Genomic DNA, 24159 nt, shown 5'->3' with positions numbered 1-24159 from the left:
TGAACCCATTTTAAGCCCCAAATCTCTTTATGGCTTTTTCAGCTACCGTCTCAGCCTTTTTAAAAGAGCTGCTGCCATAGCATTGGCACACTCAATATAAAACTGTGTATTCAAAAAAGCTACAGAGATAAAAGTTATTTCAATCCCAGATGACACTGAAGATTTCCATCTTCTTCAAGAACTGAAGCACGGCCGTTTCAGAGCCTTTTCCGCAACTCACCGCAGTACTAGGCCTCTCTGAATGTCTGTTTTCATTTTGTCAGTTAAATGTTCAACATTTGCCTGGAAAGACACAAAGACCAATCGTTTTCATTGGAACAAATTTTGCTGATTCAAGTGAAAACAGCTCTTCAGAAAAAGGAAGAAGGAAATATCACTTCTGAGCTACAGAGAGAATGAGATTAGATAAGACAAGACTATAAATGCTTTGCTCAAGCCTGACTGTGTTAGAATCAACTGTCATTAAGTGCAACAAACAAGTGAAAAGAAAAGGTTAACCAGGAGGGAAACAGAATGTTTTAGCAGTTTAAATAATCTTGGTCACTGTTGTTCTTGATAGCAACACATTTATATGAACAACAGTTGCTGCATTTGTTCCATTGAGATCAATGTAAGTCAGCCTTCCCCAATCTGGTGCCCTGCAGTTGTTGGTGGACACCAACTCCCATCAGCCCTAGCCAGCCTGGCCAATGACCAGGGATGATGGGAGTTGTAGTCAGAAACATCTGGAAGACACTATGTTGCAGAAGGCTGTCTTCAAGTAAACCATTTTATAGCTTGGGTGTATTCATTGCCAGCAAACATGACAAAGGCAAAAGGCTCCCCCAGAATAAGAATGGAAAAAATCAGAAATGGAGAAGTGGTCACCATCAGATGATATATTGCTTTTGTTCTATGATCAGGAGTTTGCTAGCATAAATGCTTGTATAAGGCATGTCTAAGGAGAGGAGAGATTGTTGCCTCAAGCAAGCAAAATGCTTGTCTGATGTAACAGAGCTACTTTGAATTCCATCCTAACTGCCTTGGGCTTTGGAGCCAAAATTTGCTGTAGCGGAAAAGGGTGGCAGAGGGGTAATGCATTCTGCCTCATTTTTAATTTACCCTGTAAAAGGAGACAGACAAGTTGTCACGATGAGCATTGCCACCACACGTGGTCCTAATACCTCCTCTTTCTTTCAGCCAGTTCATCTCACCTGCACTTCCAATATCCAGATAAGTTACAGGATTCATTGGGAACACTTCAGTCTTCTCACAGATGGAACATGACTTATGTAAGAGAGGATGTCTGCATTTTATAGAACTACATATGTAATTTAGGTCTTGCTTTTTCAAATATTGTTTAATAATAATAATAATAATTTTTATTATTGCAGCATAATAATAATTTTTATTATTGCAGCATAATAATAATTTTTATTATTGCAGAAAATGCAGCACCGCCCTCCCTGGCCAAAACCGGGCTCAGAGAGGCTAACGTCAAATGTATAACACATTAACGTAAAATCAGCCAATCAATTAAAATACATCCGGAAATCAGATCAGGATCAGAATAAAATCCAATCAGATGGCAACCAGCAGATTAGGGTTGGGGACCTTAAATGCTCACCAGGCCCAACTGTTTGTGCTGAACTTATACGAGCCTGTGAGAAAAAATTGGGAGGCCACTTTCATCCAAGTTCTTATGAAAGGGGAGGGCTGCAACATGAAGTACACAAATCAATAACAATTTATAGATTCCTGATAAGCCTTGATTTGAAGTTTGGAATTTCCCCCCCAACCAGGATTCATCTTCTTTTCCATATTCCCTCCTCATCCACCCTCAATTATCATGCAGTCCTCTGCCCTTTGCACATTTGACAAATGCAATTCTGCCACCAACACACCTTTAAGTCATGAATGGTGAAAGGATCTTCGTAGACGTAGGCAGCATCAGCTCCTGTTGCAATGCCAGTCACTGTAGACAAGTAGCCGCAGTAACCGCCCATCGTCTCCACAATGAACACCCGTCTTTTTGTGCCTGAGGCGGACTGCTTGATGCGGTCACAGCTCTACAGATCAGGGAGGAAGGAAAAGGATGCTTAGTTGCCCAGGTGTTAAGCTGAGTTTCTGTCTACCATTCTGGGGCAGGTTTTACGTGGTCTGTATTACTCCCCTGCTCCACCTCCTGCCTCCTCTATCTTTCTTGCCAACATTTCTGATATATGCAATAGAAATACACTGATGAAAGAAAGGTTACATAATTCATCTCCCCGCATGCCTAGTTCCCGGTATTCTGCGGCTGCTGGATAGACCCATCTTACCTCCATGGCAGCATTGACAGCTGTATCGGAACCCAGGCTGAAGTCAGTGCCCGGGACGTTGTTGCTGATGGTGGCTGGAATCACACACATAATGATGCAGAGCTCATCATACTGCCCACGTGCTTCCACTAATTGTAGTACTCCCTCATATGCCTGCAAAAGACAAGAGTGGCAGAAATGTAAGCCACATACCCAAGCCTAAGCACTGGTCTGCAAGAAGTACAAGATAAATTTTTTTTTTACACCTCTGAGCATCTGAAATCTAAATTTTGATTGACTCTCTTGAGCTGGGTAGGAGTCATGACCTTGAAACGAACCCTTGGAAACTGGGTATCTATCAGTCCAGAGGTATTTTTGATACATAGTCATTTAAAGCGTATGTTTACTAAAGAGGATTGCAATTGTTGAAACAAAAGGTACTATGAAAAGAGACCAAAAAGAGACTAACTCTATAGATCTCACTATATACTATATTTAACCTAGTCCATCATCACATGGTTTTTATTGGCTGCTTCCCAAGGGTCTAAAGGCAGGAATGGGGGAAAGAGGATGGGGGGGCAAGGAGAAAGGAAAACTCATGTTTGTAGTACATGATAGTGGGGATTACAGGAAGGCCTTGGTGTGGGGAAGAAGGGTTTCTGTGTATGGCAGTTTTAGTTCTTTGGTGGCTGGGGGGAAGAGAAAGGAGGAATTGGGGAAGCAGCAAGTGGAACTGGCAGGGGAGTGGTTAAGGTGGCATTTGGAGATATGAGGGGGAATATGGGAGGGTTATCTAGGTGATGAGTGGAAGAAAGCTGGAAAGGAGGAGGAATTGGGATGGGGAAGGTGGAAGTAGATGGGTTTAAAGGGGCATGTGTTCTATGACTGAGCTGCAGCTCAATGTGGGTAATTCCAGCCTTGCAGGCTGTCTACAGACTGAAGTACCAACATCAGTGCAATCATGCCTGGCCGGCCCAGCTTTTTAGGAAAAGGAGAGAGGCATTTCTCATTCAAATCTGAAAGTGTCCAATGAACTTCTCCACACCTCAAATCCTCCAACAACCAGCAGTGCATGGATGTTAAATTTCCGGACATTTTCAACAATCTTTTCCATGCATGTCTTGGGAAGCGTTCTGGCAAAACAAGAACAAAACAAGCTGTTAGAAGAGCTGCATCACGATGCCTGCCTCTTCCTGCTTTACCGCACCTGCTTAAGAATAGGATTGTCTTAGCACAGTGAAGGAAAAGAGAGGAGACACCAATTCCATGAAGCAGGCAAATAGATCCTTTGAAATCTTCCACATTTAATTTGCTGCCTTACTTTCCAAATAACAGCATAAAGTCAAGCTAGAGCATGCGCCAACGGCCAGCCTTTGATAGGATATGTTCTTTGCCAAGGGAGCAGAGACAGACAGGCTCACTCCCCCAGACTGGCAAGTGCAAGTCATTTAGGAACAATGCACCTTTTGTATTGCTTCCTGCAGAATGAATGGCCTACTGACCAGCAAGAGGAAACATGCTTATTAAACCAACTTCCTCCCACTTTGGCCATGCTAACAATTGAAGAGTACAGTCCAGATACTCTGGAAAAGACTCTTATGTTCAGATAAGCCCAGTAGAATAGGTACTTAGCCAGATAGCTCACAGAAGTCTGTGGTCACTCTTCACCTGCAGTACTAAGCAGAAACGAGGCTGTCTATGTGAGGGAACATAATCCTGGCAGCTCACATAGCAGGTGATTACTTCAGTTGCTACTCATCACACTCCCTTAAGAAATACTGTACTACACAAGTGAAGCAGGGTCAGTATAAGAAAGGGTAAAGATGTCACATGCAAAACTGTTACATTTGCAATGGCCTTGTAAATGATTTGGAAATGAGTTCACGCTTGCAACCTGTGACTGTTGCAGCTTATACAGTCCCTGCATGGGATACAGCAGGGGTCAGCAAACTTTTTTTGGAGGAGGCAGGTTCACCATCCCCCAGACCTTGTGGCAGGCACCCACCCAGCATTGGGGTCTTCTCTCTCTCCCCCAGCCCCTCCCCCCCGCCTACCTATGGTGCTGCTGGCGCAAGGGCTGGCTGGCTCCGGAGAAGCTCTGTGCTCTCCCAACTGCGGCTCCTGTGCCTGCCCTTGCAAGCGGCAGAGGCTGTCGGCGGAGGGACAAGCGGCCCGAAAGGGCTGCTTTGGGCCGCTCATCCCTCCACCGCTGCCAGCCTCTGCCACTTGCAAGGGCAGGCACAGGAGCTGCGGTTGGGAGAGGCGCTGCCCTCTGCCAACCACGGCTCCTATGCCTGCCCTTGCGAGCGGCAGAGGCTGGTGGTGGTGGCAAGAGCGGCCCAAAAGGTGCTCGCTGGCTCCGGAGAGACACTGCCCAAAATGGCACTCAGCCAGCTCAGCCCAGCCCCCTTCCTCCTCTATGTAGGGCGGGCAAAAGGACGAGGAAAACCAGGAGGGAGGGAGGAGATGCCGCTATGTGTGTGTGTGGAAATGGTGCCCCGCCAAAAAAATGGTGGCGCAGGAAAAAAATTAACAAAATTTTTTTACAGAAGGAATCCACACGATTCACGGACTGTCTGTGGACGGGATGCTGAGGGCAATTGGGCCGGATCTGGCCCATGGGCTGTAGTTTGCCGACCCCTGGGATACAGCAACAGGATATACAGTGAAATTATCTGTTAAGCTGACACAGCACAGCTGAGACTGAGGACTGTAAGGAGACAAATCTCTGGAGGACTGAATTCCACAGGGATTCTTGACTGGCGAAACAGTCCAATGAAACTTGTGTCTGTAGCAGATCTGGTTTTGCATTCATTACCAGTTTAAATAAACCAGTTATTATAGAGGCCGCATGCACTTTATGGCAAGAATGTGCAACTGGTGTACATTATCCAAATTCATACTTGCAGTACACATTTTAAGATCCTCTGCCCCATATGTAATTTATAGATGAGTATTTGCATGCACGCAGACCCCATCAGGTTTCAGACGCAATATCACCATTGCCATCACATTTCAAACCCTCACAAAAATTCAGAGCCCACAGGAATAAATGGCAAGCTCAGTAGGTCCCCCTGCCCTGTTTACCAGAAAGGAGAGCAATTTGGATGAGATAATGCTTCCTGTCTGATGGGACTCAAGTCTCATGACACTATTATGCAAACCCAAGAGTTTGCAACATTTAAGACTCACCCTTTCTAACATTGCACAACTTGATTATCAACCTAAAGCAGGGGTGGGAATCTTTTTTGGCTTCACCAATGAGATCCTTATTAGGATCTGCCTTGTGGGTCAAATTTGACAGGTGGCATCATTATGACATCACATGACTGACAGGTGGGCAGGACTGCCCTATTGTCAAAAATCCCTTTCACCCCAATATTAAAGGCGGGGAGCAGGAAGAGGCTTCCAAAAGCCTTTGCAGGCCTCCCTAACCTTTACAGTTAGAGTGAGACTGGGGGATTAAAAGGGAAGCGGGGGAGGAACCTTGCAAAAGCCATTGTGAGCCTCCCACCTTAAGACTTGCAGCATGTGGGTGGCCTATAAAGAAATGAGAGAATGAAGCATGGCAATTCCACATTGAATAACTATTTTGGAAGCCCTCCAAATGAGACAATGAAGAATTGGCAAGGAAGTAGGAAACAGAAAACATTATGTTTGCTTATCATAGAGCACCAAAACATTCAGGAGAAGCAGATAAAGCATTCTATGAAAGAGAAATAAAATAAACAAAGGGCCATGAACTAACAATAATGAAGGATCCTGTAGAGATAATACAGGAGCATGATGACTGTCCAAGAAGTTCAGGCATGCACTTTCCATTTCCGACAGCTGAAAAAATAAGATAGAAGCTTGGCAATTTTAGGTTTGCGTCTAAGAAATGAAGAAGACAAATGACAATGGAATGTTAAAGGGGGAAAGTGTCTATGGAGAAAGCTGGTTATGAGATGACTATGGTAAGAAAAGAATATAGAACAGCAAAGGATGAGTACATAGAAAAACTGACTGTCATAAGCTTGGTATGTTATCAAGAGACCTTTCAGAGAAATATGTTGATATGTTGACAGTGGCCAGCAATTTTTAAGAATAAATCATACAGGAAAAACAACCACACAAACAATTAATTTCCACAACTGGAAGGCAGAGGTAAGATAAGCTGCAGGGGGAGAATTCTTAAATTACAATAGTTCTGTAATAAATTAAGTAGTGATACATCCCTGATCACCTTCATGAAAGGTTGAGAAAGGTTTGCTCTGTTTTAGGTGAAGGACAATTGTGTAAAACTGCTATGCTATGCTATGCACCCCCTGAGATAATAAACTAATTCCATTTTAGAACAAAAGATCCCTTGAAATGAGAGCCAGATTGCATGTGAGAATTGCAGGCTTGCATGCTCACTACACACTTCGTAACAGGTACCAACCTTTTGGAAGGTTTTACCTGTATCGTCCCCTCTTTGAACTCAGTCCTGCAATTTCTCCCCACCTGCAGAGAACCACTCTGTGGGCTGTCATGTCAACTTACCTTTTGGTCCCCAGCATGGATCCTCCACGCCCTAGCCAGCCTGCAACATCGTGCCAGCCCACCTCTCGGATCTACGAGAAGAAACATTTCATTAGACCTCTCATGATTCACCCAGCCATTCCCAACTGCACCAGGTTGTCTTCCAAACCTTGGATTTGAAAGTGAAAGCAGTGTGGTTTAAAAGAAGAAAGATCAAATTGATATTTTGCTTCCTGTTACAACCAACTCCGCCTCACCTCTCCCCCTTCCAATCAGAAATTCATAAATCATGGTGCCAGTTTTGCAGCACAAATGACAGTTGGAGTTCCAAATGAATGTTGCCCTGTAGATGCTCTACCTTACAAAGAAATGAGAAGGACTAGTAGCGGACAGGAGGGAGGACCTCCTCCCTTCCAATTAGAGAGACTCACCTGTCCTTTGCTCAAGCCTTCAAAGCCATCATTCACCACATACATTGTGTGGCCTTGGCAGATCCCAACACGCACAGCTGACCGGACTGCTGCATTCATGCCGGCTGCAGGGGCTCCCACATTCAGAATGGCAATATTGAAATTGCTCTGCCCGGAACAGAAACGGATAATAAACAGCTGGAAGAAGTCATTGTCAGCACTCAGAGGGTGCTGGGAGTGCAGCGAGCCCTTAGGAGGTACCTCTGCTACAAAGCAAGCTATGTAAGAGGACATTGTGCAACTTCCTTGTCCTGCAATACTTCAGGTAAGTATTTTGAGAACTTCAGACAAGATACTGAGTAGCCTTGGCTGAGATGTACCTCACTTCCTTGCATAATCATCTCAAACAAGGTGGTCCAACTTTTCATACCAAGAGTACTTTGGCACAGAACCCAAGGGCTGCAAACTGCCTTGTTGCACAGGGGGAAGGAAGCAAGGCCAAAATTTGACACCCCCTCTCAGTCCTTGCACTGCCTTCCCAAAACTGGCTAAGTGAGGCACAGGTTTTTGGGAAGGAACTGTGAGGCTCTGGCAGGGTCCTAGAGTCCTCCCACCTTCTTCCTAAAGCTGGGAAAGAACTACCTAGGCTTTGGGAAGGAGGAAGGAGGACTCTAGGACCCTGCCAGAGCATTGCGTTTCCTTCCCAAAGTCCAGAACCTCACTTAACCAGCTTTGGGAAGATAGCATGAGGGCAGCGGCGGGGGGCGGGAATAAAATGTTGTTGAGGGCTGCCAAAAAAGGCCACACGCTGGACTACCCTGATCTAAAAGAAATGACAGGAAGACCATATATCAACATAACAATTACAGTTCACAAAGTCTTTGCCTAACTTTTGGCTGTAGAAGAGGATCAAGTTTTTCCACCTTGTGCAAGGAGTTCAGAGCTCCATATAGCAGCAGCAGCATTGGGTCCTACTTCCACCTGCCCTCTCCATCTCTTTGCACCTCTGTTCAGGCGGCTCAGGGAGTCAGGCATAGCACTGCTGCCTATGTCCCTGGGATGAAGCACATATGAGCCAGAGGTTGCTTCTGCATTCCTTTGTTTGACCCTTGAGCAAAACAGATGGCAGCTCTTTCCTGGTCTGTAAGGACACATCCAACCTCTATTGAAAAAGGCTGGGCATGCAAGCAACTGCTTTGAGGCTGCGAGCATCTGCAAATGGGAGGGGGAAATGTCCAAGAGACAGCACTTCTTTTGTGACTGTATTGGAAACCTTTATTGGATATACAGTGTGGATTCTAGCATACACAGGAAGACATTGCTTTTACTGTCTGTGAACATAGAATGCAAGTGCAATTTGTGGACATTTTTTAAAACCTTGCATTGTATCCAATGCTGTGCCAGCAGGGTTCCACTAGTGCAAAAGGACTTCCGTTCCCTTTCCTACCCTGATGGGTTTCCAAAAGCAGCTCTGGAGTGTCCCCCAATATAATTTTGAGTGTGTACAGGGGGTTGGTGGGGACAGGAGAGGAAGTTCCATTGCACACAGAAGTCCTTTTTGGAGCTGCAGCATTGTATAGTTCCGTCCATCATTAAATGTCCAGATGCACCCTCTTGAGGCGTGCTTCCTGCTGCCTTGGGACTTTTGATTTGTGCTTGTGCACACAAATTTATTTATTTATTTATTTATTTATTGGTGGCTTTTTCAAACACTTTCCTTACAAGGAGCTCACAAAAACAAATTAATAACAAAAGCAACATGCTTACAACATGCAACAACAAACAGCAGACCGTGATAAATATGGAAACATTAAAGCAGTAAAAGAAATAACAGCTATTCCTTTCACACTGCAAGAAACCTGCAGAACAAAATCTGTTTCTCTTTGCTTCCTCACCTTTTCCATTGCAGGCTTCTGGTGTGCAAGAAGCTTGTAAATGTTCCAGTTGTTTTCAAAACTCCTGGTAAAACAAGCCCACAATTATATTGGTAATCTTTTATCGTAAGAAACCACCAAAGCCAAGTCTAAGAGACAGAGAGAAATTCTCTTCTCTTTCTTACTTGGACTCTAGAATGCTCCTAAGATGCACATGAACCTCTTTTTAATTCCTTCCAGAAAATGTACCATCACTGAAGTGCATTGTGGATGTAACTTCTCAAATTTAATTTAGCTTTTGCCTGAAAGTGCTGACCTATGGAATCTTCCACCTGTTTCAATTAAGGTAAGTGAATTTTCTACTCATGCATCTTAAAGCATGCTCAGACCTTTTAACTTATATTTGTTTAAACAAAAAATACACACAAGAATATTTGCACTCCCAAAAACAGTCTTAAATTGCTACTCCTGTGTCTCCTTGCCAGGAAGATCACTTAAAGCAGGCTTCCTAATTCTCAGGGAAATTTAGCTATTGCTGGACTCCTTCAGCTATTGTTGTATTCCAAGTACCATTAGCCCCAGCCAGCATGGCCAGAGGTCAGGGATGATCGAAGCAAAAGTCCAGCAACATCTGGAAGGTCACAAGTTCCTCATCTTTGCTCAATCTGGTGTCTTCCAGATGTTTTGGACGGCACAAAGTGGGGAAGGCTGCCTCCCCACTGCGTACAGAATAAATTATTGCCTTGTTTTGCTGCAACTGGTTATCAGTCATTTCCTCAATAAGTTATGTTTCTGTTTTCAAAATAGGCTGATAGTTTATCTAAGCCTTGAGTCTGCTATAGCAGTCACTGTGACACTGTCTTATAGGTGACAGGAAAAAGTGTTAGCCTGCAGTTCCTTTCTTAAGCATTAAGGATTTACTTAAGAGAGTGGCACGACCAGAATACTGGTCAAAAAATTCCCTCTATCTATCTTTGATGTCTAGACTTTCAGTGGATTGCTTATGTAGCCAAAATGGTGCCATCCATGCATGAGAGAGGGTAAAACCCAAGGTACGCAGAAGTACAAAAAACCTTGAAATATGGGAACCCTAAGGAAGGACTCCAAAAACAGCCCTATGAGGGCTAAGTGTGCAGTAGTCATGGAAAGCTAACAGACTCTGAGGAAAAATAGCAGCAGAAAAGAGAAATGATGGAATGGAGTGGCTAGAACTCTAAACAGAACCAATTCTCACCGCAACGTTTTGCATAATTCTGCCCCCCCCCCCAATTTTAGTTTGTATAACACTATATAGTTATGGAGAGATCCTGCCATTGAATGAATGACCAGAACATACATAGTATGTATGTTGTATGTCCACCCAAGTAGTAGTAGAACGGGGTTAAAATAGGAAGAAAACCAACTGCTCGCAATCCAAAACATGTGTGAGATTTATTTGATTCTCGTGAACCAATGATCCATGAAGAAAGAAGGTTAGACACTTAAGACACCCATGTTGCTATTAATGTCAAGGAGATGGGCTGAGTGGGTTGCAGTAGAAAGGAGAATGAAGGAAAAGTAACCATCAGCTCTGATCATTTGGCTCACAATAAATAGGACTGGCCATCAGAAGTTGAAAAAAGAGCACAGATCCACTAAACATCTAGAGATTTCCTCAGACTGTGAATCATGGCTATGGGTTGGGGAGTCAGGGTTTCTCTATGGGCAGGAAAAAAGAGGTAAAGAACTTCTGTAATATTAGAGGAGTTTTTAATGCTTTTTTTGTACCTGACTTCACATTTCCTATGAAAAAACACCTTGGAAATGTTAAGAAAAGAGAACTGAACAAATGAGTAACAAGTTCTTGTCTTTGCTACTAAATGCCAAAGGTCAACAGCAAGACTTGCCTTCATCAGTGTTGTTATTTTAAATGTTAATATAAACAAACAGATGAGAGGAAATTCAATTTCCACCCAGATCCCAGAAACATCTCTCACCTCCCTCTGAGCTGAATTGCTTCATCAAATCTTTTGTCATCCATTGCCTTCTGGACATCTTTGGTCTATAAAGATATTGTGGAGTTGGGGGTTAGAGAATCATAGCGAGGCTCTAGTAGAAATCTAATAAAACCAAGGGTACAGTGAGATTAAGTCATCTTCTGCCAATTCCTTTTCAGGACATTCACGGACACGCTCATCGGAGGGCCATTTCAGGCACAAAGAAAAAAGCGGCAGAAAAAAGGGAGGCTGGAAGGACCAAAGGATTGCAAAAACCCCTGGGGGGTGTATTGCCTTTCTACCCTCTTCTCCAGAAAGGCTGGGCAGGGGCAAACCAAGAAAAAGAACTCTCCCAGGGGGAGTTCACTGGCACAGCCTGTTCCATCATGTATGCCAGACTCCAAATGTGTATAGCCCTGAACAGGCATGGTTCAGGGGCTCTGGAGGTTCTGTGCTCAAAAATCCAAAGTCATACACCCACAAACTCCATGTTGATGGGTTGCAACAAGTTATGCATGCATAGTTGATCTGGGAAGTGGTTTTTTATTTTAAAAAATCTATTTTATTTTGTCAAAAACCGGAAGAAAATGGTTATTCTGGTTAATTATGTTTTTAAACAGTGCTTCATCCCAAAGGATCCCAAGGTGGTAAACAAATGCTCCAATAATATACAACACATAGTAATATTAAAACTATAAAGCAGTAAGTATCGGGGTGGCGGGGAGTAATATATACAATTTTGCTGTAGACAGACCAACCCTTAAGCTCACATATCCCTGAAAAGCTGGAAAGGGGGAAAAAATCAATTCCCCAGTGTGTTGAAAAGCTGACAATATGAGAACAGCTATATCTCCACTGAGAAGGAATTCCACAACTAGAGTGTAGAATGACAGAAAAGGCCCAGCATCACCACAGACCAGGCCTCAGCCATCAATGGGACCATAATAAGCCTTCCTTGCAAAGCTTGACTCAGGCCTCATGGAAAAATATGGGGACAAAAGACAACTGGACAGCTATATATAAGGGTGCAGATGCATGGGGAGAGGCTGGTACCTTTGCTAAACAAGGCTGCATTCAGACATGTTGTTTTTTCTGCTAATTTGATTATAATGTTAGATTTCTTATGTTTCTTTTATGTTGTAGCACATTATGGAACTGTGGCTTTTCAATCAGCATACTACCATGCCATGCTAAATTTTAATGGTGGGAAAGGACACGTACACTGGGATGCCAGCTTAGATTTCGTCATGTGCAGTTACGACACAAACCTCCTGCAATTTTCCATGTGAACAGGGTTGCAAATGGACTCTTTTGGTAGAAACAGTTAAAATGGAAATCAGTGCTAAACTTCCACTAGATTTCCAGAGGTGGTTTTTATGTTGTATAAAAGATCACATAAAACAGGGGAATGAGCAGGTAAGGAAATGTAACAAAAAGCAAAAAAGCAAAAACAACCCCAACTACAGAATGCAAGCTTAGTCATACCTCCCACCCACTGGAAATCTAGCAAAACCTCATACCATGTTTTCAGATTTCTTTCTACGTAGGCTATTTTTCTTGTTTGTTTCAATGAAAGCAAATAGTTTTGGTATTCCGTCTCAGGTGCCATATTCCCTCTACATATGCACAATTCCCGCCCCCCTCCAGAGAACCTTCCAAATATCTGCTTGTTTGCTGATTATCATCGTCATGTGTCAACTGTGAAGCTCCCTGTCACCCCACTCACATATATAAAAATGGAGGCCTCCCCCCCCAAATGCTGTGCTTCTCCACACTGCATATATTTGGCTTCAATGATCATGTGAACTACTCACCACTTGCACACATTCCATTAAGGGTAGGCGCACTGACTGGTTCCCGGAGAGACTGACCACACAGGCAGGAGTGTCTGGTGTTGCTTCCAGCAGTGCCATCACAGCTTCCATCCCCATTTTGCTGCTCTGGGGGACACACAATGCATTTCCAGAGACAGTCAGCTATGTATACCTTGCATATTTAGGCAAATACCATGTCTCTTTGGGATTCTGCAGCACAACATGCTTTGGAAGGTTGGGGCCTTGTCTCACCAAGCACTGGAAATCATACTTCATCCCTTCAAAAATGTGTACATGTTTCAATGTAAAAACCACTGAGACAGAAAGGTGGGGTAACTGTGACGCTAACAAATGCCCACAATTTTCACATCAGCAGCAGCACACAACCTGTATAATATGCATCTCCTAAAGTTACAAAGCAGCAGGACTGCAAAGAAGTGCTAATGGGAAAAGGCTTGCCTTGTAGAAACAAAAGACTCCCAGCAGCAAGAATATGAACTGAGATGATAGGAAGAGCCAGTATACAAAGTTTCCTCTGACAGAAAACACTCTTCCCAGGTGTTCACACATTAGGAGCAGCACAGAATGGCTTTGGTCCACAGCCGCTCCCTCTTACCCAACAAAGTTCTGCAGTGCTATCTGACACGTTCTCATAACAGCTGTTTTTCCAAACTACTGTATTTTCTCTCTTCTTAGTGCACGTTTCTAACTATCATGTCGACCAATCTTGTTTAACAGGCCTAGAGAGCCACCTCTTCAGAGGAAACTGAATACGTGCAACTAATTGGGTTGTTTGCTTTACTGAGAAACGGAAATCTGTCTTTTGCTGTTAGTTCCCATTCTTGGTAGTGGCAGATAGGAGCAGCCTTTACTTTGAGGGCAGTGCTTCCTCTGGGTCACAGGGTCAGCTTGCAAAGATGCCAAGGAGGGCACTGCCAGGCTGCACCAGAAGCTGAAAAATAACTCCTCCTATCCTGTAGAACTGGATAAACCAGCAGTTTGCAAAATTCAACTCTCCAAACACCAGGTTGACCAACTGGGCAAATATTACTGTAAAAACACATCTAATGGACCATTTCCGAAAGAGAAAACATGAAGAAGACGGGACAGAAGGTCATCCCCAGGTCTTAGAACGGTCTAGCCTACAAATGCAGAAAAATATTCACCCACTCCTTTCTTGCGGCACAGGAATTCCTGGTGCAATTTTCCTACCCTGTTTAATAGTGTGTTGTTGTTTTTTTGTGGGGTGGGAAAAGACTGCCTTGTTTCAATACCACTAAGAGTGCAGGAAATCCTCTGGAGCAGTGGGAGAGGTTAAGACAAAAAGAAAACCATGACCTAATGAAAAGCCTCTCCTTCCAAGTCCAGTCCTAAACAAAGAGGGAATAGAAAAAAGAAGTATCTAAGTATTCTGAGCTCTGAATGGAGCTCTGCTGAGAATCTTGCTTTTGACCAGCCAAAACCAGCCAGGGAGAGCTCCTAGCCCTTGCATTATTTACAAGTTAACTACTACTTGCAACAAGATGTGACACTATCTTGAAAGTGAAGACTGCCCCATCCCTGCATTAAAGAAGAATACTGAGATCCTGGAAAATTTCAAGGTTAACAAAGGTTTCTAATAGTGTTAAATAGAAATGGATCAGGCATTCTACACAATGGACTGAAGAACACAAGGCTGTCTCTATGATGCACAGCAGGGTTTATTGTTCAGACAGGTCTAAGTCACACCCAGAGATCTAGAAGCACTAGCCTAAGAGAAGGTCCAGGAAGCCTCTAGATTTAACACCAGAGCCTGCAAAACCAGGACAATTTTTCTGTTTGCTTCCGAGTGGCCAAGCCAAGAACAAACAAAACAAACACCATGAAGGGTGCAGAAAATGCCTTCTTGCCATCCAGTCTACTCCATTTGCCTATTGTGAGTTCTGCATGCCAGTTTTGAAAGAGGACTTGCAGTACAACATACCAGCAGTGTTTCCTTTTAGTTATGGCTTACTTATCTCCACCTATATACAGTGGGGCATAATGCTTGACCAGTGTGGGCGACTGATTTCTAAATGGCAGCAGGGCACGTGCACTCAGTCTGTGAGGTTCCTGCTTTTTTCAGGGTCTTCAGCTCTGACTCGCCTTTCTGCTGCTAACACAACGGCACTTTACCAAGAGAGTGAGAAGCCATTCCTTAGACATACCCTGAACATCCTGGACATCTGGCCAAAGAAAGAGAGTAACACTTACCAGGACACGATCAAATGCTGAGGGGGTCCCACCACGCTGCACATGGCCAAGCACAGTCACACGAGTGTCAAAACCCAGGCGCTTGACAACCAGCTGATCAGAAAGTGGGGGGAGGGAGAAAGAAAATCTGGAATTAAAGTATGCTTACACCCTCCCTGTACCAGATTCCTTGGTAAACTGGGAGAGGGGCTCTAGGTCAGACATTTATTATTACCATCATTATTACTATTATTATCAATTTATTAATCACCTTCTAAACCACTGTTGCACAGCAATTTACATGATGAAATACTGCTAAAACCACAAATATAATAAATACATTTAAAACAAGATCAAGTGAATACTCATAGTAAAGACCCATTTATCCAGTTGCGAAAGCCTCCTGGAACAAAATGCATTCAGCTGCTTGTGGAAAATGCAGATAGTAGGTGCCTGTCATATATTGACAGGAATGCTGTCCCACAGAAGAGGGGTGGCCACAGTAAAAAGCCCTGCTCCAAGTTACCATAGGGCAGGCTTCTGGTACATGTAGGAGAGACTCTCTTTGATCAAAGGGCATCCTGATCAAATTTGCAGATGACACCAAACTGGGAGGGGTGGCTAACACCCCAGAGGACAGGATCACACTTCAAAACGACCTTGACAGATTAGAGAACTGGGCAAAAACAAACAAAATGAATTTTAACAGGGAGAAATGTAAAGTATTGCACTTGGGCAAAAAAAATGAGAGGCACAAATACAAGATGGGTGACACCTGGCTTGAGAGCAGTACATGTGAAAAGGATCTAGGAGTCTTGGTTGACCACAAACTTGACATGAGCCAACAGTGTGACGCGGCAGCTAAAAAAGCCAATGCAATTCTGGGCTGCATCAATAGGAGTATAGCATCTAGATCAAGGGAAGTAATAGTGCCACTGTATTCTGCTCTGGTCAGACCACACCTGGAGTACTGTGTCCAGTTCTGGGCACCACAATTCAAGAAGGACACTGACAAACTGGAACGTGTCCAAAGGAGGGCAACCAAAATGGTCAAAGGCCTGGAAACGATGCCTTATGAGGAACGGCTAAGGGAGCTGGGCATGTTTAGCCTGGAGAAGAGGAGGTTAAGGGGTGATATGATAGCCATGTTCAAATATATAAAAGGATGTCACATAGAGGAGGGAGAAAGGTTGTTTTCTGCTGCTCCAGAGAAGCGGACACGGAGCAATGGATCCAAACTACAAGAAAGAAGATTCCACCTAAACATTAGGAAGAACTTCCTGACAGTAAGAGCTGTTCGACAGTGGAATTTGCTGCCAAGGAGTGTGGTGGAGTCTCCTACTTTGGAGGTCTTTAAGCAGAGGCTTGACAACCATATGTCAGGAGTGCTCTGATGGTGTTTCCTGCTTGGCAGGGGGTTGGACTTGATGGCCCTTGTGGTCTCTTCCAACTCTATGATTCTATGATTCTATGATTCTTGTGGACAGCAGTGATTTATTGGGTGTGTAAGGGATAAGGCGGTCTCTCAAGTAACTTGGTCCTAAGCTGTATAGGGACTTGTATGTTAGTACTAACACCTTGAATGTGGCCCGGTAGCCAATTGGCAGCCAGTGCAAATCCTGCAAGCAAATTGTTTGCCCCACAAGCAACCTAGCCGCAGTTTTCTGCATCAGTTACTGCCTCCAGATCCACTCCAACAACACATGTAACAACACATTGAGTGCATTGCAGTAATCCGTGAGGTTGCCAATGCAATGTTTACATCTGCATTGAAGCTGCAAATGCCCACTTTAAAATTCTCCAGAGCGATTCAAAGCCCGAAGAAAGCTGGGAAGCCCAAGTGAAAAATGGACAGCGTCAAGTTCACAGGATATTTATATACTCAAGATAGTTCCAAAATATGGAAAAGCCTGTTTTCTAAGAACCATGTGCTAAAAAATACTTTCACTGCTATGGCTCTACAACATTAACCAGTTACTTACATCCTTCACGTAGTTAGAAGTGATTGGTTTTCCATTCCTGTCTATGGCACCTTCAGCGATGATGATAATATTCAGCCGGGATCCTCTGCTCCGGGTCTATCCAAAGAAAAATATGGAAGCCAATGATTGATCCATCAGGGAAAGGCAAGAGGCTGTTAATGGAGACTCTCTCATAATCCTAACATTAACACCTTAGGCTTGACAGTCAAGCCTTTCCCCATCAGCAACTTTGCAGCTCAGGGATGGGGAAGTAATGGTCCTCCAGGTGTTGCTGCTCTACAGCTCCCATCACTTTTGAGCATGGTGATGCTGGCTGGGGCTAACAGGAGTTGGGGGTGTCCAACAATATCTGGAGGGCCTAATGTTCCCTGCCCCTGTTGTAGTTCCTGCATGCTGAGAAAGGATGACTAAAGGCAGCTAGGTGGTTCGGTATCTAATACTAAGATATGAAGAATGGTCTGCTGGATCAGGTCAGTGGCTCCTCTAGTCTAGCATCCTGCTCCCATAGTGGCTAATCAGATGCCCATGGGGAACCTGGAAGCAGGCCCTGAGCACAACAGCGCTCTCCCCTCTTGCAGTTTCCAGCAACTGGTATTCAGGAGCATATTGCCTCCAGGAGTGGAGGGAGAATGTAGCCTGGGTGGCTAGCTTCTGATAGCTTTATCCTCCATGAATCTGTCGAATCTTTTTTTAAAGATCCAAGTTGGTGGCCATCACTGCCTCTTGCGGGAATGAATTCCATGTGCTTCGCAAAGGAGTATTTCTGTCCCAGATCTTCCAACATTCAGCTTCATTGAATGTCCTCAAATTCTAGTACAGTGGTGCCTCGCAAGACAAAAAGAATCCATTCTGTGATTCTCTTCGTTTAGCGGTTTTTTCGTCTTGTGAAGCAAGCCCATTGACGGATTAGCGGATTAGCGCTATTAGTGGCTTTTATCGGCTGATCGGATCAGCTGATAAGCGGCTTAGCGGCTTAGAAAAAGGTGGGGGGAAGGGAAAAAAACCCGCAGGAACTCGCAAGACATTTTCGTCTTGCGAAGCAAACCCATAGGAGATTCGTTTTGCGAAGCACCTCCAAAACGGAAAACTCTTTCGTCTAGCGAGTTTTCCGTCTTGCGAGGCATTCGTCTTGCGGGGCACCACTGTATTAGAGGAAGAAAAGCTTCTCTCGATCCACCTTCTCTAAACTAAAAAGCCGCCAATCCTCAACTCTCTCTCTTTTGAGATCCTGTCCTTTCCCCCCCCCCAGCTCCATGCCTCTGCCAGCCAGCTTTTCCTATCCAGTGTCACCTGCATTTATCTGCAGTACAGCATACACACAAAGGAACATCTTCCACAAAGAGCAACACATCAGCAGCACAGAGAGCTCTGGAATGCTGCTGTGAGCTGGTCCACAGTGCATTAATAGATCTGATTCTGTAAGCTCTCTGGAAAAATATATGTGGCCCCATTAACTTAGATGTGGCCACTAAATAAGAGAATATAAATGAAATGCCCCCCCCTTTGTACTCATCAGAGAAAGAGCACACAATTTCATTTTTGTTGTGCAACAGATACCACTGACACCCACCTCACCAAGCCTCTCACACATGAAATCCTCCCAGTCATCCTCAGGAGGTGACTCAGGGATGAAAAGCCAGTCTGCACCAGAAGCCAAAGCTGAAACTAATGCAAGGTACCTGCAGAGGAAGAAGAGAGCTTGTGAATGATGAACCTGGGGCTATCAATCATGGTGAAAGATTTGGGAGATGGGTGGGTGGGTGGCAGGCATATACCCACGTTTAGATTTAATCCCCTAATTGGAAACCCAGGTCTCCCTCAACGAAACCAATAACAAGAGACCTCTCTCCTTACCCACAGTGCCTGCCCATCACCTCCAGCACAAATGTTCTCTGGTGACTGCAAAGCAAAAGAAGAGAATAAAGACTTGTCCAGATGGTCATTCAGTGCATGCTTCAGTTGCATCTTCTCATTACTGCAGTATTTACACACACATTAGCTGGACAGGGGAAGAGACAGCATCAATGCTGGGAGAACGAGCCCACAGATGTGTTTGAGAGCTTGCTGCTGTTGAGCACATTTTTCATTTTATCTTCCTGCCAGTCTCCTAGGCTTTTGAAGGGGACTCTCCCAGGCCTTGGGCTGACTTTGGAAAGAATCAAAAAGTCTCCAGACTTGGGAAAGAACATCTTGCTGCTTACTCAGCAAACCTCACTGTGACAGGGATGAGCACCTGAAGTCACATGCACATTGGAAGCGCTCAGAAGGATGTCACAATTAAGACTCCACATTCTCTCACAGAGGGAGGAGCGACCAAAATCTGTAGAGCCTAGGTTAGAAAACGAGCCACACCAGGGAGGAGTGAGAGGGGAGGTACTGTGGTGTTGCTTCTCCTCCACCTCTCTGAAATAGTGTAGGGTTGTGCATTTTAGCCCAGGAAAGATGCAGTGCACTGCTACTTGTGGAAGGAGCAGAAGGCTGCTGCGGCAGTGGCTGCTTGTCTCTGAAGATCAAGGAAGGCAACCAGGTCTTGCTTCTGAATCATTTGGGCAAGCAGATATTGCTTACATGGTGCCTCCAGCACAGCAGCTCCAAAGTGAAACAGTGTTCATGTGACAAGACTGCACATGTCGTGCAGGCAGGTAGGGATTCACATTTTCTTAGCAACATGTTGCTGAATGAGTGGGGAGAAATATAACATCTCAGCAACACAAGTGTCATCTTTGATGAAGACATCTGTGTACTTGGCTAATGAGTTCCTTTTATAGTGCAAGGAAAATAGCCAAGGGTGGCATTCAATGAAGGTTTACTCAGAATATACTCAATGAAAATGACTAAGTTAGGTCCATTGATTTCAGTGGCTCTAACTTAATTGTTCTGGGTGGTGCAACTATCTGGGAAGGCTCTAATAGGAGTTAGTTCGAGAGAAGCAGGTTCATCACACCTACACACCCCTCGGAAAAATGCTTCCACAGGGCAGGAACTATCTGTTGGTTACATAGCTCTCAAGCTAGTCCTAGGCATGCTGCAGTCTTTTGTAAAGAAATATAGGAAGCAAAAGACCTGAGAAATCATTTGCTGACCTCTGGGCAGTAGTGGTGATTGCGTCAATCACCTCCATGATCCGGTGCAGGGCAGAGTCAGTGCCAATGGTCATATCTGTACCACAGAAATCGTTGTCAATGGAGCCCACCAGGCCCACAATGTTTAAATGACAGTATGTCTGAGACACCTCCTCAGTGATCTTCCCTGAGGAAGAAAGAGAGAGAGAAAATATTAACAAATGGATATGAATGAGAGATGGTCTGTCTAGGGAAAGGACTATGGAAATGACAATTACATATGAAGAGAACATATCCTAAAGTAGAAAATAGGATGGTATTAGCCCAACTGGAAATGGTTAATTGTTAATTTGAGTGAAGTTATATTTCTTTCCTATTAACTTGAGACTGTAAATGAGATTATAACCTTAATGTCTTTTCAACTTGATTTGCAATCGCATCTTGATAATCTGAAAACCATAATTTGGCACTGATAATAGCTTGATTGCAGAATCATGTTTTTAACTAGGGAAAAAAAGAATTTTAAGGAGGAGGGCAGCAAATTAAACCCTACAAATTTAGTTAGCATTGACTCCATTGAGACAGAAAGTTTTCTAAACTCAAGTATAACTAACCTCATATACTAAATGTGTTACTATTGTGTAATTTTCAGAGAGATGAAAAAGCCAGACTCATTTGTTACTTGATTGTTTCCTTTCAAACATCTTGGCCATGGATACACAATATCATGTAACTGAATCACTGGCAAATTTTGTATTCTAAGCTATAAAGATTGCTAAGCAACTTTTTGCAGAATTAAGGAGTGCTCATCTTTAACTTTGCTCTATTTTGTTCTTTTTTAAAAATCATGAACAAAGTAGTGTTCATAGGCTCTCTTGTATATTTGAGTTTCTTTTCCTCTCCATTGTATGAAATCAGTATTTGTTTTTGGAAATTGAAGGTCTGCAAACTAGCAAGAAATTCGAACAGTGCTCAGTGGTCAGGATCCTGTGTGTTTATTTCTGTGCTACTGAAGGTCCCTTCTGCTCACCGCATGCATGTATTGAGGGTAAGCTGGTGTGTAATTGAATGTAAAACACAGTCACAGTAAGTTTCAAGGCCCTTCATAGTGATACATTTTCACAGAAGGTTGAAGTTGTAAGGACAATGCTGCCAGGGAGGTAGTTTGGGGAAATTAAATGGGGGGGAAAGCGTGTATATGAAACTGCTTCAGAACGAGTTTTTAATGACCCATTTTCCTTCTTCGTACCCAGTATAGAGTTTTTGTACTGGTAACCTGCATTTTACGGTTCTTCTATTTACATGATCGCAGCTTTGCACGGAAGCTGAAATAAATAAATGGACAGCGGAGGAAATCCACTCTCTATTTATTTATCCCCACCTCTGTGAAAGTTGAAATTGCAGGCTTACCCAGCTTTGGGAAGGCAGTGCAAGAGCTCTGACAGCACCCCAGGCCACCTGTGAAGTCCATGCCCAGGATACAGTAAGTTGTAAGGGAATCAAGCAAGACATTTTACTCATGACACCCGCCCACCCCAGTTTTTGTTTTTATTTTTGAACTGACACTCAACATTTTGAAGATATTGAGCAATGCATGCTCTGTCCTCAGTGGACTGGGAGTGGGTGGGGTTAAACCAAACCTTTTTTTAGGCAGGGGGTACCTCTAGAAACCTAGCATGCTGATACATCTCTTTTGTTTCTCAAAGGCTCAGTTTTGGCTCCAATTCTATTGGCCTTTACCATGTGGGCTCATTGTTACGAGGATTTCTAACATCCAAGACTGCTATTGGGATTTCTCTGATATAGGCATCAGGTTGACTCACTGGAGTAGTGCTGTGAAAGGAACTAAGGTTCACACGTACCTTCTTTGACCAGTTCCTCCAAAAGACCACCCCACTCTGAGCGGAATATATTTGCACCAGTCAGGCTTCCATCCCCACCAATGACGCACAAGTTGGTGATGCCGTGCTGCACCAGGTTGTAGGCAGCCTGGAGGCGGCCCTCCCGGGTCGTGAAAGCTTTGCAGCGGGCACTGCCAATGATGGTGCCACCCTACAAATGAAGAAACCAGGTGAGAAAGGAAGCTCAGAAGACAAATCGGAAGTCAGCAGACAGATCCACGGTTAAGCACAAAGGTCATCAACATCTTGAAGGGCTGGGAGTTCCAACAGGAATAAAGCAGGGGACTTTCTACAGCTGGGTTGGGGATCCCCTCCAGATGTTGGATTGCAAGTCCAACCACTCCCAGCTGGAATGGCCAATGAGAGCTGTGGTCCACCAAACCCCAGAGGGCTACAAGTTTCCCAACCCTGTTCTAAACAGAGATACTGTTTAAAAGATGGTTCCAGATTCAAGCAGAATTGGATTGCAATATCCTCTACAGAAGGCATATGTCACATCGGCCCAAGAAGTGCAGGATTCTTATTTCTAACCTGATGTACCAGTACTAGTGGGTATGAAGATAAATGCAACAACCCCAAGGCATGGGATTACCCTGATACACCATTATGTATACTGAAATGCGAAGAAGGGATATGGAAATGTCTCTTTCTCTATCCAGTCATGCTGCTGCCAGAACTGTGATCTTCAGTGGACTTGGTGCTGCAGTCTTTATAAATCATGTACTGTTGCAGTCCTTATAAATCATTTTATTGATAAACAGCAGCTCTGACTATTGCTAATAATAATAATAATAATAATAATAATAATAATAATAATAATAATAATAATTTATTATTTATACCCCGCCCATCTGGCTGGGTTTCCCCAGCCACTCTGGGAGGCTTCCAACAAAGTATTAAAATACAGTAGTCTGTTAAACATTAAAAGCTTCCCTAAAGAGGGCTGCCTTCAGATGTCTTCTAAAAGTCTGGTAGCTGTTCTTCTCTTTGACATCTGGTGGGAGGGCATTCCACAGGGCGGGTGCCACTACCAAGAAGGCTCTCTGCTTGGTTCCCTGTAACTTGGTTTCTCACAGTGAGGGAACAGCCAGAAGGCCCTCGGCGCTATATCTCAATGTCCAGGTAGAATGATGGGGGTGGAGACACTATGTAATATGTACCACTGAACAGCTGACTTCACTATCAGGCAACTCTCCTTTTGAAAGGGTCTTGGCCAACACAGCTAGAGGAGCATAGGCCTGGCCCAGTCTGTGTGCTGCAAACCAGCCAAGTGTGACAAATCTGCTCTGTCCCCCACCATAATACAGGGGCATTTCTCATTTCACTCAAAATCACTCCTGCCCCTCGATCAGTGTTCAAAACTTACATTGTTCTAGGTGCATTTTGCGACAGGGAATTTCATTAGCGTGAGCAGTTTCTGAGCTATGGGCGCAAAAATGCGCCTAAGATTTCAGATTAAAACTGCAGTGAAAGAAAAGGAGCACCTTTTTCTGCCTCCCCACTTCCAGCTACTCTCTGAAGACTGGAGAAGAGACCCTCTTAAGAATATTAGGGGGGTGAGCAGGGGAAGGACTAGACCATGTGAAAAATGAACATAATAGTTTTAGCTGCAGTTCATTCATTTTCAGCTTTGTATTCTTGTTATAAAAAAGCGCACCTAGACATTCTGTTGTTGTGCCCATAACCTAGGTTTAAGGTGCCATTTAGCTCCTGGCTTTCATATCTCAGTCTCTAACACTGCCTTCGATGCTCTTCACACAAAACTGCTGCTCAGTCGGATCTCCTGCTGGGATCCTTACAATGTTGATGAATGCTGCTGTGACAGGGGAAATGATCTTCCTGAACGCCCTCCCCACTCTTGAACAGCACGAGAGCTACGGGAATAGCACCACAAACCTACATCCATTGAGCTAAAACTCCAGACTATGACCAACAAGCGTCACTTTAGAGCAAGAAAACAAGAGGGGGTAGAGGAACACAACAATGAGGGATGCAAGTGTTACTGGAATAAATACAAAGAGCAATGTGCTGTGAAGGTCTGTAGAGGGAGAACATGCCGTTAGCACAGTTAAGATTCCTGCCCGGAGGCTTGCCGTACCCTGCTAAAGGGGTGCGCCAGCACCACAGGAACTGACACAGCTGCCACC

The 24159-nt window shown here is 44.1% G+C and overlaps 1 protein-coding gene across 2 annotated transcripts in view; it reads right to left on the bottom strand.

The window, feature by feature from the left end:
- The window catches only part of PFKL (phosphofructokinase, liver type), a 41220-nt gene that overhangs the window by 4816 nt on the left and 12245 nt on the right, over positions 1–24159 (bottom strand). For both annotated transcript variants that reach the window (XM_081192589.1, XM_081192590.1), the window contains exons 4-18: positions 21974–22163; positions 20133–20298; positions 18904–18948; positions 18620–18728; positions 17050–17145; positions 15089–15181; positions 12857–12982; positions 11043–11107; positions 9088–9151; positions 7214–7360; positions 6804–6874; positions 3325–3412; positions 2301–2453; positions 1884–2048; positions 221–282 (exon numbers count right to left, since the gene is read on the bottom strand). In XM_081192589.1, coding sequence (XP_081048715.1) covers positions 221–282; positions 1884–2048; positions 2301–2453; positions 3325–3412; positions 6804–6874; positions 7214–7360; positions 9088–9151; positions 11043–11107; positions 12857–12982; positions 15089–15181; positions 17050–17145; positions 18620–18728; positions 18904–18948; positions 20133–20298; positions 21974–22163 — 1640 coding nt within the window. The remainder of the gene's footprint in view (positions 1–220; positions 283–1883; positions 2049–2300; positions 2454–3324; positions 3413–6803; positions 6875–7213; positions 7361–9087; positions 9152–11042; positions 11108–12856; positions 12983–15088; positions 15182–17049; positions 17146–18619; positions 18729–18903; positions 18949–20132; positions 20299–21973; positions 22164–24159) is intronic.

This window comes from Podarcis bocagei (assembly GCF_964188305.1).
Source record: "Podarcis bocagei genome assembly, chromosome: 4".
NCBI lineage: Eukaryota > Metazoa > Chordata > Lepidosauria > Squamata > Lacertidae > Podarcis > Podarcis bocagei.
This window is presented reverse-complemented; position numbering and strand designations above follow the sequence as displayed.